The following is a 16,345-nucleotide window of genomic DNA, read 5'->3' on the forward strand; positions in this document are numbered from 1 at the left end:
ACCTTTTTTTCTGTGATGTAATGAATAGACCTAAACCACTCTTTGCAAGAACACTGCTTTATGTATTTGAATTAATTTAGCCCTTCCTCCTTTTAAAGCCGTTTTAAGTTTTAAACAATACCAACATAACCCTTTCTTCAGCTACCCCAGCTCTTGCACAGCAGGAAGATCAATATCACCATCTTTGTTTTTCAGCAGGAGAAACGGAGGCACAAGCATCAGAGCCCTTGCCCAGCATCGTTCCCCAGGACTGTGGTGGAGCAGGAAACCCAGAGCTCTGGAAGTCAGACACATTCCAGGGAAAAGCAGGCAAGAACAGAGGTTGTCAACAATGCTTTTCCTGTTTGCAGTTACTGGTGAACACAGGGCGCTGGGTGCAGTCTCCACGTGAAACACCTCTCTACCAAGCAGTTTTATGCAACATACTACATGGTACCTGGTTGACAGCCTAAAAACCTCAAGGCCTTTCCACATGGATATAGTTTATTCAGTGTCTTCAGCTGGGAGGTACAACAAAACAATAAATTATTTCAATGCTAGATTCTGCTTCAGTATTGTTTTGGTTAGCCTCTGGCTTACTTTATGCTCACTTTCTTCTAAGGGATAGTGCCAACAAGACCTGTACCACTACAAAAAAAAAAAAAGTCTAGAAGGAACGGACGCATTAAGTCTGCCACCTCTCACATTCTCTCCTTTCATTACACAAGCATCACTGTTTTGCTTCATTGCTTCTGTGTACCAGACTAACAACTTCCAAGATTTTTCCACAACAATATCCAAACCTCTGCTCCAGCACAGTATTCTGGATGATTTTTCCAGAGCACACATATTCCCCCAGCTGACTTCTTTCATTTCCAAGTTATTGTACCATTAGAATGACAACATTAGATTTATGACATTGTAGACGTATCTTAAATAACCCAGAGAGGCGCTGACATTCCCTGCTCTAGATGGGGCCTAGGCAAACCCCTCTCCTGCTGGAAGGACAAGCTGAGATCAGATTGATGTGGAGCTTTTCAGCAAGGGACGATTAAAAATAAAAATCTGGGGGAGGGTACATATTTTGAAGAAAAACTTCTCTATTCTCAGAAGAAAAGGAAAACTATTTTGAGACAGCATTACCATAAGTCCGTGCTGAAACAGAGGTTACAGTGGGAAAAGACTTAGTAGGCTGTAAAGGCAACAATAAGTTTAGTACATAGCTCATGGGACCCAGCAGCAGAAATATTTAATTTATTCTAGTCTGTCACTAAATCACATGACTAAGGCATTTCCCTCAGTTTTCTCATCTGTTAAACAGTTAACAATACTGTTTCCCGCTGATGATGCCTCAGAGATGCTTAGAAAATGCTCTGAGATGCAGAAGAAGGAAGCAGTATGGCAGACAAAAGCTCTCAGTCTTCACAGGGAAAAGGTCCTATCCTTGTGAACACTGAATTCATGATCCACTGAGATGAAAGGACAAGTGTTAGTTTGCTGTTTTATATAAAACATAATACTATATATATCGGCCTCAAAACAAGGCTACTTCATAATTCTGGTTTTCCTCCAGAGTACTTGGGGGGGGAAGGACGGACCCATATGGGAAGACAACCCTCAGCAAACATGTATTGGAAAAGCTGTTTTATCATGAATGCAAGTATTAAATTGAAAAACAAACAGTTAATATTGTCTGTGGCAAGGTCAGTGCTGCTGGTATTCACAATTAAAACCCTAATTCTCAACCTATGCAGACCACAAGGCAGAGTAAAGGAACAGTCCAGAAGTGTCCTGTCCAGATCCACCATGAAAGTATATGGGCTGAGTGTTGTCCCTGTGGAATTTGTGGCAGCATTTGTGTTCTGATGAAAATGCAATCTTTTTATAGTGATAGAAAACATTTTCAAAAACCAATTACTCAGCAAAGAAGCTGGTTTACAACAAGTTATGAGATAAGGCTAAAATCTATCTGTGCTTTCCTGGGCCTTTAAAAGACTGAGCAGAGATGAAAGGCAAGCCTGGGCATGGAAGTGGGAGCAGGCAAATGACTTAAGATCACCAGTTACACACATAGGAAATTCTCTTTATTGCCAGTGTCTGACTAGAGAGGAAAAAATAAAAAAATAAATCAATCTGTTGTGGTTAGACTAAAAGACACACAGCTTCACCAGCCATATTCACTCTGTGCTTTATACAAAGCTTCACTTTGTCTGAAACTTTGAGGCTTGCAGCAAAAGAGGAGGGCAGAGCTTGGTCTGTCACAAGGTAGACTATAGAAAGATGTTGTTAGAGACACCAAAACAGGGCATTACACTTCTTGGATTATATCCCCCTGTTGAGTCTTCTGTTCAGGATCTTTGGGACATTTTACTCCATGCCTCCTTTTCCACACCTAGGAGCTGGGGAACAATATGGGCATTTTTATTACCTATTTGCATTTTCAATATGGGACAATATATTCTTAACGTGTAAGGCTCATTTCTGTAGCACAGCTTCTCTCTGACTGAAGACTTTTTCTGTTTCAGATTTATACTGCTTTCAAAGACCAGAGGAGCCAACCAAAAGAGGGAGAGGAAAAGGAGTACCCTAGAAGAAGGGCCACAGGTGGATGAAGTCAGAGTGTGTCTCACAGGAAAGCAGGTTCCTGCACGTGCTTGGAGAGCTGAGGCTCCACAAAAGACAGTTTATCATAATTCTGCAGTGAGTAATGAATCTGCATGGCTTCCAGCTGGAGCATGTGATCCATTTAACTTTTAAGTGGAAGAAAAGGCCTTTCCCCGCTGCTGCCTGACTGGACTGTATCACCAGCTATTCAAACAACCGAGCTATGCTCACGTGCGCCACCGTCACTTCTTGCATGGAACCAATCCATACTGAAATTGCACTTATTAGCCACATTACTTTGTACGTAACTTAAGTTGTCATCTTTATTTCTTTCCTTGTTGCTTTCCACATTCCCTGCCTGGTTCTGAGCAACTTCATCCAACGTTAATGACATCACTCCTGTTGGGACCTGCCGCTCCATCCCCTTGGGGGGCTTTGGCACAGCCAGCCTGAATTGCATCCAAGTTTGTGACAGGCAGAGCCGTCCTTTCTCAAATAATAGCCAAAGAAAAATGGCTTATTTTTGTCATGTAAAAGAGAATTATTTTTATTTTAATTTCAAACCAATTCTTTCCAAAAATAAAAGGCAACTAAATGGTCAGTTCAGCTTCTCTGCTCCCTTTCACAAGGCCATGACTAAGGGTTGGCAGGCTCACAGCCAGACTGTGAAATGGATGAATTTCCCCTCCCCGCTCTTTTAAAAAGCGTAACATCTTGGCTCACCCTAATGCCTCTTTAATCTCTTCTCAACATTCATACATTGTCCCAACCAACTAGAATGCAATTGCTGCTACATAGTACTTTTTTTTTTTTTTAAACAAACATTCCTCATTCATTTTATTATTTGACATCATCTGTCTGATCCTGCACTATGGAAACAGAGTGATTTTGGAACACCCATAAATCACACCACATAAACTAGCCCAAAATAACCTTTTTTATCATTATTAATTTATTTTACAGCCTATCATTGCTACCAGCTTCTATGTATACAGTCCAGAGAGCTATCTCTTTAAAAAACCCAGAATAACAGAAGACATGAGGCACTAGCTGTAGCTCATACCACTGGAAGTAAGGGCTGAGAGAGTGGCAAGGAGGCAGCCCTTGTTGTCCTTTCTACATTAACAGTGCTCCAAAATAATAGTAATATTTTAAAGATCATTTGTAATACTATAGCAGATAGATCAATTTTATGTGAAATTATGAAAAATCAGAGCTATTTACAAAACCGTAACTGACTTCCTGCAGTTTCACACAATTACTGTTTTTTCCATCATAGCAAACATTTAGAAGAGGTGTCAAACTTGCTTTGTCTGGCACAGGGAATGCCAGTCTCTCTTTCTTGAGGCTTTACTTTGGAGGCTTTGCTTTGAACCTGCCACTTTCCCAAGATACTAGACACAAGCACTGCAAGTGTCACAGCACTATATTCCACCTGATACCACTCTCATCTCAAAGCAATTTGACATCAGCTTCACTGGACTATCTTCTGCTTCGTACCGGCCAAAGAAAGCCAAATCATGTTCTCATACAATCTCTAATGAACAAAACCATACAGGGTTGCACAGTTCAGAATGATTAAGGCAGAAACTAGAAGTGAAACAGTTTCTTGGTGATGTCTCTACGTCTCCTGAAAAATGAACCCCAGGGTGACAGTGGTTCCTTTCAAGTTTAAGGCAACAAAAGCCTGCCTGGGAGTCTGTTTGGTAATACCACATTAGATGGCTAAAATAAAGTATTATGGCTACCAAAGAATCGGGGAAAAAACCTTCCTACCAAAAAAGTGCTTGCTGTATTTTGCTTGGTAGATTGCATCAAACTAAAGCCTCATGGAAAGGGGAGGGAGAGGGTTGTTCACACTCTAAATTCTTTACCCGTTTTTGTGGTTTACCAGTCACATTTTTCTGCCTAACAATTAGTTTCTCTGCTCTTCTGCTTAGGGACACAGCCTTGCAAACAATAAAATGGTTTAAACGATTACAAAGAGTTTCATTTGAAATACTAAAACTGTCAAATTTCAGTGGGAATTCCCATCGGGCCACCAGTCTATCTGCTCTTGAGGCCAACCCTGAAATCTAACACCAGATGTCTAAATCTGGATCTCCTTAGGGCTTCTAGTTCTCTGGTTGATGAGGCAGATTCTAGCCCCTGCTGGGCACGCTGCTCCCTACTGCTGTTCACCAAGGAGTTGGGTTTGTTTCTTTATGTTTGATGCTCAGCTGAAAACCAGCAAACAGGGAGGTTAGTCTCCCCGTGGACCTTCGACAAGTGTCATTGGCTGTATCCAGAACACCTCCAGTAACACCCTTGGAGTCCCTGGTCAGGTGATTTGCACCAATACCATCCCCAGGGCTACAGCTTCAGTTCAAAGTTGCCCTAAATGACTGCCAGGTGGCCCACTGAAGATAAGAACCAGGATCCTATTCAACAGGCAGGCAACATGCACAAGCTCAAGCCTCAAGATAAGAGGCTGTAGCAGACAACCTTGATGTTTCATTTCTGTGAGACACTACCCTTCCCTGCTGCACCGGAATGACTGAGGATAAAACAGTTAAATTTGGCTGTGAGAGTATTACGGGCTTTTTAAATGAATAGTCAAAGTCACCATCACAACATCAGCCTGCTGAGCACGGTAGCACCAGCGTGGTTGCTTTTGAAACACTGGCAGACGAGACAGCATCTTTTGCATGAGTTTTGTAGAGGAGGCTACAGGAAGGTACGGAACACGCACCAGGCTTGTATTAATAACTATGTGTTAGTAGTTGAGGAAGATAGGGAACAGAGCAGGGATATGGTGTAATCGGATCCTGGCTTAGCAAGGAAAGACAAGGCTAGGCTCTGTATGCATATACACATGGAGAAAGAGAGGAAGGAAAGCCAGAAAACCTTGTCATAGTTGACCGCACTTGCTTTCCACAACTGAGGTTTCCAGCCATCCTTTTTACTATAAAAGAAACAAAATAAATATAAACAAAGTAGAGGATTTATGTGAGCTCTGTGGGTGTGGGAGCAGGACACACATGACATAAGCTGGTATCACAGCAAGACTGTGAATCATATGGTAATCAAATGAGAAGTTCCTGCCCAAACAATACACACAGTGTTGGACTACAGGTCTTGCAGGCAACTGCGCTGAGCTCACAGATGTAGAGCTAGAAAAAGCCCACGGTACTGACAAAATGGAAGTCCCCAACAGACACACTGAACAGCAAAAAAAAGAAAGATATCCTGGGCTCTGTATCAGTCACATTTTATCTATCTCTGAGAACAGAACTACCTCAAATCTACAAAGAAAAGTTTGGCTTTTACTTCAGCCCACAGTCTCTCTGCTGAAAACTTGCCCCAGAACTTGTACATAATGAATTAAATAAAAAGATTTAAAGATCTTCTCAGATGCCTCTGAAAGCCACCAAGCTGTTATTAACTACATTAAGTAAAGCCCCAAACACCCTAACTAAAATTACCGTTTTCCAAATATTTTTCACTAAACAAAGTCCCTGAAGAAAACAGGACTGAGGATTTGTCTTGATATTTTTCGGTCGAAACATCACCTTCAGAGTACAACTTCCATCTCCCTGGAAGAGCAGCATTTTTTGTCAGCACAACTGACTCAGCCCTCTGCTCTTCCTTGGAAGCTCAAGCTGTTTCCAACCCTGCTTAGTGCAGGTCATCCTTTCAGCCAAAACCTGCAAAAGCCACACTCCTGCACGCAACCTGCAGAGATTACAGATTCCACTGTGGGCATTCAGATATAGCACAGGTATGTGGGAACGAAGACAGATATATCACTTGTGCCATTTGGTATTTATGGGGCAGGTTTAGGCCAAAGTATCTGTTGTTTTCAGCCTTTACCCTGGTTAATCTTTTCAACAGCCTCAAAAGTCATTATCTCTCCCAATTTCTCTTTAGCTTTCAATCATTAAATGCCAAAATCAGTGTGTGATCAGTATATGAAACATTGTTCAAAGCCAGAAGACCCACCTTTCTTTTAGAAGATTAAAATCCAATTTTAGTACTTTCTCATGTTCAGAAAAGCAACAGTAACAGAAAAAGGCAGCAAGAACTCTGAGTCAAGCAGCAGATGCTGAGCTGACCTGGAATCCAGTCTTGACTGAGACCTGGACAATCAGTGCTATGCACCCAGGAGAAAGTCAAAGGCCTGGATGTCACCTAAAAATAATCTCACAACTCAGAAAACAGAAAAGAAGTAACACTCAAAATCCAAGGAATATGCAAGCTTAAACAGTAAATGCCAGAGCAGAAGATTAAAATAAATCACAGCTGAAGCAAATCTAGTGAAAACCACAAGCATAATAAAAAACAGACAGAAAAACACAACATAGCTGGGTCACTAGCTATGAGTTTTCTCTGATAATGTTTCCAGTAAGTCCCAAAAAATAAATCTCATTGTGGAACCTATAAGAACAGCCCTTCTGAGTTACAAGAGTGTATATATACACAGATGCAGGAGACTGAGAAGTGGCTTTTAGGAAACAGCATAGTCTACGATTTCCACAAACCAGCATAGTTGAACAGTTTTCTCTGAAATAATGTCTCTATGCACTGAGGGGGAGGCAAAAAGGAAATATGCTCCTTAAAAACATGCTGCACTTCATTTTACAAGCAAAACCACATACACACTCTGCCACTGTTAGCCCCTACTATAAGGCTAGTGTGATCAGCAGCCCCCTGGGGCCTCAGACTCTCTTATTTGAACATTCAAAAGTCATGGGAGACCTACAGGAAAGGCCATGTCCAGAAGCTACAAAAGCAAACAAGTCCCAAATTGTTATGCTCTTTACAGCAGTCCTACCTTTCCCTATGAGAGGTTGTGGCACAAGCTGGAGTTGGATTCATGGTACTGACCACATTTTGTCAGTTCAAGCACTGGCACGTTGAGGGATATACACCTGCCAGGGGTACCGTCAGGGAAAAGGCAGGACCAATTTCTACTGACAACAGCTAGCTGATTTGTTCTGCCAAACTGAGCAGCTGTAATTCCACTTCTTTGTACATGCAGCCCCTCTTCTCCTCTCCTTAGGCCATCTCCACTCACCTTTTTTATTTATTTTTTCTTCTGTGGTTGTCACAGCTGCTTGTCAGAGCTCATCTCAGATTGAAAGCCCTTTCAGACAGAAAATGCAGTGCCTTGCACTGTGGGTCTTGATATATAGAAACAGTGCCCAGAGGTGAACTCTGGATTTGGTGGAAAGCTGGGCTGGTTCTGCTTACAGTGCATAACAGCTGCTGTAAGTGCAGGTTTTGACTGGGATAGAGTTGATTTTTCCCATAGTAGCTAGTATGGGGCTGTGTTTTGGATTTGTGCTGAAAGCAGCACTGATAATACAGAGATGTTTTCATTACTGCTGAGCAGGGCTTACACAGAGCCAAGGCCTTTTCTGCCCCCCAGCCCACTCCACCAGTGAGGAGGCTGGGGGTGCACAAGAAGCTGGGATGGGACATAGCCAGGACCACTGGCCCCAAGTGACACAAGGGATATCCCAGCCCATATGATCTCACACTCAGCACATACAGCTAGGGGAAGGTGGAGCTGTGGGGACATTTGGAGTGATGGCATTTGTCTTCCCAAGTCACTGTTAGGTGTGATGGATCCCTGCTTTCCTGGAGATGGCCGAGCACCTGCCTGCCCATGGGAAGTGGTGGATGAATTCCTTGTTTTGCTTTGCTTGTGTGTGCAGCTTTTGCTTTACCTATTAAACTGTCTTTACCTCAACTCACGTGTTTTCTCACTTTTATGCTTCTGATTCTCTTCCCCATCCCACCAGAGGGGAGTGAGCGAGTGGCTGTGTGGGGCTGAGCTGCTGGCTGGGGTTAAACCACGACAGTAGCTCAACTACAGATGGTCCCTTCTCCGCTGTAACAACAGGGCACACTGGGTTATTAAACATCCTGCCAAAACTATCCCAAATGGAAACATGGATATATTGAAGTAGCCTATTAATTGTACTGAATAGCCACACTGAAGACAGTCCACTGTTCAACAGGCCTACCCAGGTGGCAATACTGAGAAGATTCTTGTATGCAACAAAGGAATAAAGGACCTGTTTCTCCTCTTGCATACACCAGGATGCTGCAATGCCACTGACTTATGCAATTTACATACCAACATCAGTATGAGCAAAAAGAGACAAAGACTCAGACACTACTCTGGCAGGTGAAAGGCTTTGCAAAAAAGCACAGGCCGTATTTGAGCTATGCATACACACCACTATCTGCAGACATGCTTATTAAAGCTTCAGCAACCTCTAGATCTCTTACCTTAAAGAACCATCAGCAATAATGTGTGATGCGGTTTGGAACTGTCACTAGGCAGACAAAATAAGGATAGGTTAAGCATCCACTTTTCTTTCCTCTCAAAACTGGCAGAATCCCCCTACCTTACCGTTAAAGAGGGAAACAAAAGCATACACACTCACACCTTCCATGCATTAGGCATTCAGCCAGTGTTATGCTCCTAGGCCAGCTACCCTCAGGTTAATACATGAGACTTGCTTTTGAGGGCCTATATCCATTTGTGCCTGTCTTACACATCACAACTCAGGAAAACCTTGGTGGAAGCAAGTGCATTTTCCTGTAAACCCATTTGTTCATCTTGAAGAGACTGAGAGTCTGGGTTGTATTCATAGGAGGAAATGGTGAGAGGCTTGCAAAGCCAGCCTTGCATAACCTCACTGACATCAAAGGCTTGCCAGGGTTTTAAATCAGATCAAAATTTGACTATGCAGCACTTGACTAGAAACAATCAAAACTGAAATATTCTTAGAAAAAATTTTTGATTCATGCTCAAATTTTTAACCAAGCTCTTTTCTTTACAATTACTGTGCCTTTATTTTTGATAAAGCAGAACGGTTTAAGATAAGATTTGTATTTATTAAATCAATTTATAGGTCTTCTAAAGCAACTGCTTAAAATGTCTGAGCCCATGCAGAGAACACCAGAATACTAAACATCTGACATGTTCAGTGAAGCATTCCTATAGACAATTAAGAATAGATAAGAAGGGTATGAGGAAAGAGGATAAAGTGTAATCAGCAGAGGGGGGAAAAACCCAACCTACTCCTTGCTAGGTTTTTTGAGAGGCAAATAACTGACCTGAATGAAAACACAAATACCTGCATACTGCATTACATTTTGTATCATGAATAATACATACACCTCCCCTCTGTATTGAAAATAAAACTCACTTGAGCTTTCATGGTTACTGTGCAGCTGGAGAGTCTCAAGATTAAATGACATCCTTAGGTTACAACTGGAAAACACAGTTTTGTAGCTTGTAAGTGAAACAGTTCTGTATTTTAGCCATTGTCCCAATTCATGAAAAGCATAGAGTGCATCTAGACAATGTTCACTGTCCACAGGGGGAGAGGTCTTAGCAAAGAGAGGCCACGTTCTCAACAGCCAACCTAATCCAAACCTCAGACAGCTCCCAACCTCCAAATTCATAGGCCCACAGCTCAGGGACAAAGCTCCACATACAAGGTATGTCGCCTGCTGCTCACACGCAAGAATCGCACCAGATCACATCTCATCAGCAACTATACGCATGGGAATCTGGCACAAGCTCCTAGCTGAGAAGAACATCCAGTACCAGCAGGAGTGGGAGCTTTGCCCCCTGTTTTTTACAGAGTCTGTACTGCGGATGAACCTGCAGGAGGAACCCCAACCTCCCCGCTGTCACTCCAGGCACAGGGCGCAGGGTGTGACACATCCTCAGCACCCACTTCTCGCTGGCACTACAAACATCCCACAGCCAGGATGGGTAGGGCATGCACTGAGAAGAAATTCACAGCGTGTGTGTAAAGGTAAAGACATATTATTGCAAAACAGAGGTTTATATACTTCAGAGTAGTAGAAGCGACCGATAGCCATAGAATTAAAAGTATAGTTTAGTTGGGGTCACTTTTTGTACAGAGAGGAGTTCATAAAGGCCTTTGCTCTTAGTCACCTAGGTAAGACAAATTTACTCAGATAGAACACATATGAACAGCAATAAGGTTTAAGTACCACATAATTAATTAATGCAAAAAAGTCTGGATGAAATGATAAACCGGTGGAAAGATTAAAAAAAAAAGATTGAACTGTGACATAGATCCTTAGTAAACAGATCCATTTATTACCATTAACATACACAGACAGCATTACTCTGTTTCTCTGCCATATAAAGTTATAATTAATTATGCAGTACAGCCGTTGACACCTGAGATGGATTCACTATCAGCTATTCTCTTACAAGACCAGACTCTGTGAGAGGAGAAAACTTTGTAGATACCTGATACTGTCTCAGCATCTGTTACCTTGGCACAGTATCGCTTAATACAGGAACCACCTCACGTGGGATGTTACAGATGGAGAAAAAAAAGGGGGAGGGAGTGTATTTATTTTCAAAATATGCACTTCATAGTTTATCACATGCATTTTATGGATAAATACAGTGAGGCACAAGGAGCTCACTGACTCGTGGCAAACTGTTTGACCATGTCCTACTTTTAGCATAAACTTCCTTTTTGGACTGCAAAGTCCTGGAGTTTGTCAGATAAACATGAGTAGGCTATGCTGCACTTCACTTTCTTTCTACAGTGGAAGATAGAACAACTTTCACCTCAGAAAGTAATAATAAAAGGACCATGAGATTAAATCAGCCCAAATTGATAATGAACTCCAGGTTTGTTTTGAACTGAGCTCACTCTTATATCGAGTCCCTTCAACTGAGTGACTCAGGGGATTGGTTTGGAATCAGGAATGTTTTGAATTGCTATGTTCTGGATTTCATTATTCCCCTCCAGGCAAGTGGATGCATTTGAGAGCCTGAAACTTCATTTGTAGAAATCCTGCTATAGCTGGAAAAGCAGGAATCAAACTAACTGGAACAGAATATGTGCTGATGCCTCTGAGTCAGCATTCAAATTCCTGTTCCACTTCAGCATTTACAAAGTCTGGAAGGGTCGAGGAGGGGGGGGGGGAAGGAAAGAGGCTTTCCTTATAGTACTAGTAGCACACAACTACATGTGTGGGGAAACAGTCTCTGCTTTTAAGAGACTTATTTTACATGAAAAAGCTCATCGTAGAACAGTTGCAACTCTACTCCTGCTCCTGGTGTACTGTCTCACCTTCCTACCAGCTGGTGGCTGTAACTGCTGATATCACATCTGTTAGGGAGAGGTTGGTATTCTTCCTTTTGACAGGAGACTTGTTGCTGCAAGTCTGATATATTTAACATTCTTTCTACCTGGTTCATTTACTAACACACAACAATTAGCTTCCAGAAACAATTGGTGTAGCTCAAAGGACTTGTTCACTGAGATTTGTAACCAAAGCTTTTTGTCTGAGCAAACATAAAGAAAAAAAAAAGAAAACAGAGTATGTGTTCAAGATGAGACTTGAATCAAAGCCTCAGCCCAGTACAGCTCCTGCACAGTGCTAAAATCCAGGTGATAACAATGAAGGAATGCACAGAAGCAGAAAGCTAAAATCTGCAGTACAAGTGGACCTCAAATGTGATTGCAATTATGTGGAAGATGAGCTTCTGCTCCTTATAGCCATTATTTCTCTTGGCTCAATCCCAGCAATAGTCATAGAGTTTTTATGGGCAACTCAAATATAAGGTGAGACCAAACATTAATGGAGATACTGACCACACTCATACCATACATTGACGTAATTTGATTTAAAAGACAACTATTAGTGCTTTTCTTTCTATAGCTACCTGCCTTCCCAAGAAAGGCTCAGGAGACAACAATTAAATCACAACTTTATGGTCCTTAAAGATTTAAATAGACAGATGTCATTTAAAATAGGGAAAAAAAGTACTTATTTTGGGTGGAGTAGAGACAGAAAGAATATTCTCAAATGTTCAAAGGCAGATGTAGGAAAACGAGCTGGTAAGATGGCCCCCAGGTCGTGGTTTGTACAGTAAAAGGCCAAAGCACTACAGCAAAAACTCTGATAAGCTGACTGGGATCACCATTAGGGCAGGTTCCATGGGGAGATTTCAAAAAGTTCAAGTAAGAACAGCCCCTGTCCAGTCAGAGCAGGCAAGCGCTGCTGGTGGATAGAGGGGAGGTTTGCCTTTGAAGACAAAAGTTAAGGTGATACTGGGGTTCAAAGAACAAATTAAGAAGCAAGAGATTTTGGTCTTCACCACCTCAGACATAGTTTCATCTCCCACTCAGTCACTACTTGCTGAATTTTCAAAAGTCCTTCTGTACAGCATCTCACACTGAAAACAGTAAATGGCTGTTGTGAATCAAGAAATTCAGGGTCTAGCTTTATCTGACTCTTCATGGTTTTGTTTGTAAAGTAGAGGCAATAAACATCTTGCTACTTCAAAGCACTGAAGTGCTTTGAGATCCTCATAATGAAAATACTAGGTAAACTACAGTTATGATCTGCTATGTGATCACTATACAAACAACGCAAGCTTGCTCTGTCAGATTTACAGCTCCTTTACAGATCATTCATTTTATTTTTTTGCGTTGCAGCTGAAGGAGCTGATGACTAACTTACTGAATGCAGAAATGCTACTGTACTCCTTGGAGTATTCCTTCTTGCTTCTTTCCCCACCCCCAGACATATGTTAGTAGTTAGAAGCAGCTTGCTGAAGCTCAAAGACAGAGCTTTGACTCCCCTCCTTTGACAGAGGAGAGGAAAAAGAAGGGAGAGAAAAAAATATTCATGTTCAGAACACAAACACAATACCTAAAAAACCCGCCCTTGTCTCTCTACCTACATACACACACACACTTGTTGCCTCTAAATACAGTTTTATTTAAGGCTAAGGAACATCTAACCAAGCAAAGCAGTAAATAATTGAAGTGTCCTCTATTATATATACCTGTCCTGAATGAAAGTAAAGGTTAAATAATGAAAGAACTCAGATTCTGATCCATACACTGTACATTAGTACGGATCAGAAAGAGTTATCCCTTAGCTTTAATGATGACAATACCAGACAGTAACTATATTGTAGTTTATCCCGCCTTTCCTGATGCGGTGGGAGTCTCACAGGAAGGCTGAGCCCTGTATCCAAAGCGGTGCAGTACTCCCCAACAGCAGTTCAGAGGAGGAACAGGGAACTACACGCAGGACTAGTACATGGAAAAGGAAGAATGGCAAACCTGCTGCTACGAATGCCTAAAAGGCAACAAAAAACGTTTTCCTGCCGTCTGATTTCTTTTGTGCCAGAGACCTGAAGAGGGCAGAAGGTAAAGGAGGTAAAGAGCTGCTGACCTCTCTGGGCCAAGGCCAGGAACGTACAGCAATCAGGAGCCAAATGAGAAGAAAGAGTGCGGTTGGTGGTGAACATGTCACCAGGGCAGGGAATACCATCTACAAAGTGCTAATTCCAGTCATCCCTGGGACAGAAAAAACCAACCCAACAGCACTTGTGAGCAAACTACAGCCAGATATACTTTTATATGTATCACTTCAGAGCTGTAAGATGATGGGAACCACAGAAGCAGACACCAAACCAGTGCCTACTGTAAGACAGACTCATATCTCATTCACTTCCTCAGAAGCACGTCTGTAACACAAACTCCCAGAAACACTGGCATTCTGCCCAAAGAGCACTTATTCAGCCAATTCAATTAATGTTATCATTAAGTCACAATATATCTAACGAATGGGACAGCCAAGTTACTACTTATTATCACAGCATTTCTCTTTGGAACAGTGTTAGTGACGGGATGCAAAGAGCAGATTCTGGTGTACAGACGGCAGGGAGCGGATAAGGAAAGCTAAAACAGCTTGGGCAAATCAGCTACTCTGCTGGGAATAGAATTGTCACCTCAACTTTAACTTGCATAGGGCCTACACCAGACTTGCTCCTGGTAAGCAGCAAGTCTGAAGTTAAGAGTTCAATAAAACTAAAAATATTATAGCTTTTAGCATTAAAAGTTTTAATACTTTTAAGTATTAAAGTATTAATCAATTAATCAACCAGGTATTGACAACAGTATTCTGGAAACTTTTATATGGCATGCGGTTTTTTATTTTTATTTTAAAAGAGTAGAGCAAATGCACTCAACTCCAGATCACATCTTTTTTTTCACATTTAGTTAACTGCTTGGCAGCACCATCTTGATAGAAATGCTGCCAGTATGTGTTTGCGTGTCGGAGTTACCTAGCGTGGGAACAGCAGGGGATTCTCAGAGTTTCAGCAACACTAACAGTGTCACTGTTTTCATTCCACTGGGATTGCTTTCTAAAAACCTAGTTATCTCAAAGTTAATACTCCAAAACAGAAGCACCCTAAAAAAAGATGACATGAAAAGGTTGTAATTCCACACCTGCATCTCTCTGGAATTCTGCTCCCTTTGTAGACCCTCCACCTTAGATGTTGTAAATACAGCATACTGCTGAACAGAAATCACGGACCAAGGTGTTAAGAGTTGTTCTGCTAGGGCTGAAGCCTGGTATGGCAGAAAGCTGTAGAAAAGCAACGAAATGCTGACAGGGAAAGGGAATGGAACTGGACTTCCATTCCTGGACTACTGCTCTACTGCAGGTTGGGAATAAAATCCTGCAGGGTTCATCAGCATAGTTAATGAAGCTTGGCAGAAGCGTCAGTTATAAGATCTCATGAATGCTTATAATCACAGATGTAAAAAGAATACAGGATTCTGTGTTCTAGTACTAGCTTCAGACTTTTTTCCAGACATTTAAATTCTCCTTGCTAAATGAATAACTTAGGTACTTCCCATGCAGTATGATTAAGGTTCATAGCTATAATTTCTCACATGTGGTTTCCAATGTACTCTTTTGTTGACAATGGACATTTGATCTGGTTATCTGATCAAACCCAATGCCTGGCAAGTTAAAAGCCATGATCAAGGTTGACTTCTTCCTTAACTTTACAGACCAGAGTTCAGGATTTGCCTGATCTAAATAAGCAACACAATTAGAGCGGTTTGATTTTAGGTCTCTGTCTTATTTAACTGGCAGAAATACTGATTTTTGCTGATGCTCTTTTCTAGGAAAAATGCTTAACTGACTGCTGAGCATTGCAGAGATGCTTGTGATAAGTCTAAACAAATTAGCCTAATCACTGGCTGCACAGTAATTGCAATAGCACAGCACTAAATTTCCAATAAAAAAATTGCAATAGCACAGTTAATACACCCTGCTAGGACTACCAGGATAAATTGCAAGGAACTACAGGACACAATAGCTATCCTTCCTTAAATATGCAGGTCAACTCGGGTGTATGCTGCAGCACAGGCACACCTGGAATCTAAGAAACAAAAATAAGGGGAAATACGTTCATAACTAACTGGGAAGTATAAAAACTCAAGGAAAATTATTTTAAGTTTTCTCTGTAGTTTCTGAACCTCCCAATAGTTCTTCTTACCATTACAGATCAGGAGGACCTTGGAAGCCTGGGACAGTATTTCTGAGTTTGTGAACTGAAAAGGTGTGTACTTGGAGGATGCATCAGTAGGAGCCATTTGCCCTCTGCCCTCTCGGGCTGTGCTAGACATGCTGGTCTTGCCAGCAGGCTGCACTTGTGCCTCTGCTGGAATAGGAAGAGAAAAGGGCAGAATATCTATATCAGGCTTGGTTGTGACCCTTCAATATGAACTTCTGAGTCAGTCTAGATTCAGACTGCTCTATGGATTTTGTAACAGATAAGGAAAGCTTGTTTGTGTGTTTCTACAGCATGCATCTCTGATTTGAGCTCCTGGGCATTACTGCTACATCAATAATGGTATCCAAGTCCCCCATATTACAGTAATTGAGACAG

At 41.7% G+C, this 16,345-nt stretch overlaps 1 protein-coding gene across 4 annotated transcripts in view; it reads right to left on the reverse strand.

Moving 5' to 3' along the window:
• The window catches only part of ABTB2 (ankyrin repeat and BTB domain containing 2), a 146,656-nt gene that overhangs the window by 70,870 nt on the left and 59,441 nt on the right, over positions 1–16,345 (reverse strand). For 2 of the 4 annotated variants that reach the window (XM_074918463.1, XM_074918462.1), the window contains exon 4: positions 921–944. The exons of the other annotated variants lie outside the window; for them this stretch is intronic. In XM_074918463.1, coding sequence (XP_074774564.1) covers positions 921–944 — 24 coding nt within the window. The remainder of the gene's footprint in view (positions 1–920; positions 945–16,345) is intronic. 4 annotated transcript variants of the gene reach the window in all.

The sequence above is a fragment of the Athene noctua genome, chromosome 14 (genome assembly GCF_965140245.1).
Source record: "Athene noctua chromosome 14, bAthNoc1.hap1.1, whole genome shotgun sequence".
Classification (NCBI taxonomy): domain Eukaryota; kingdom Metazoa; phylum Chordata; class Aves; order Strigiformes; family Strigidae; genus Athene; species Athene noctua.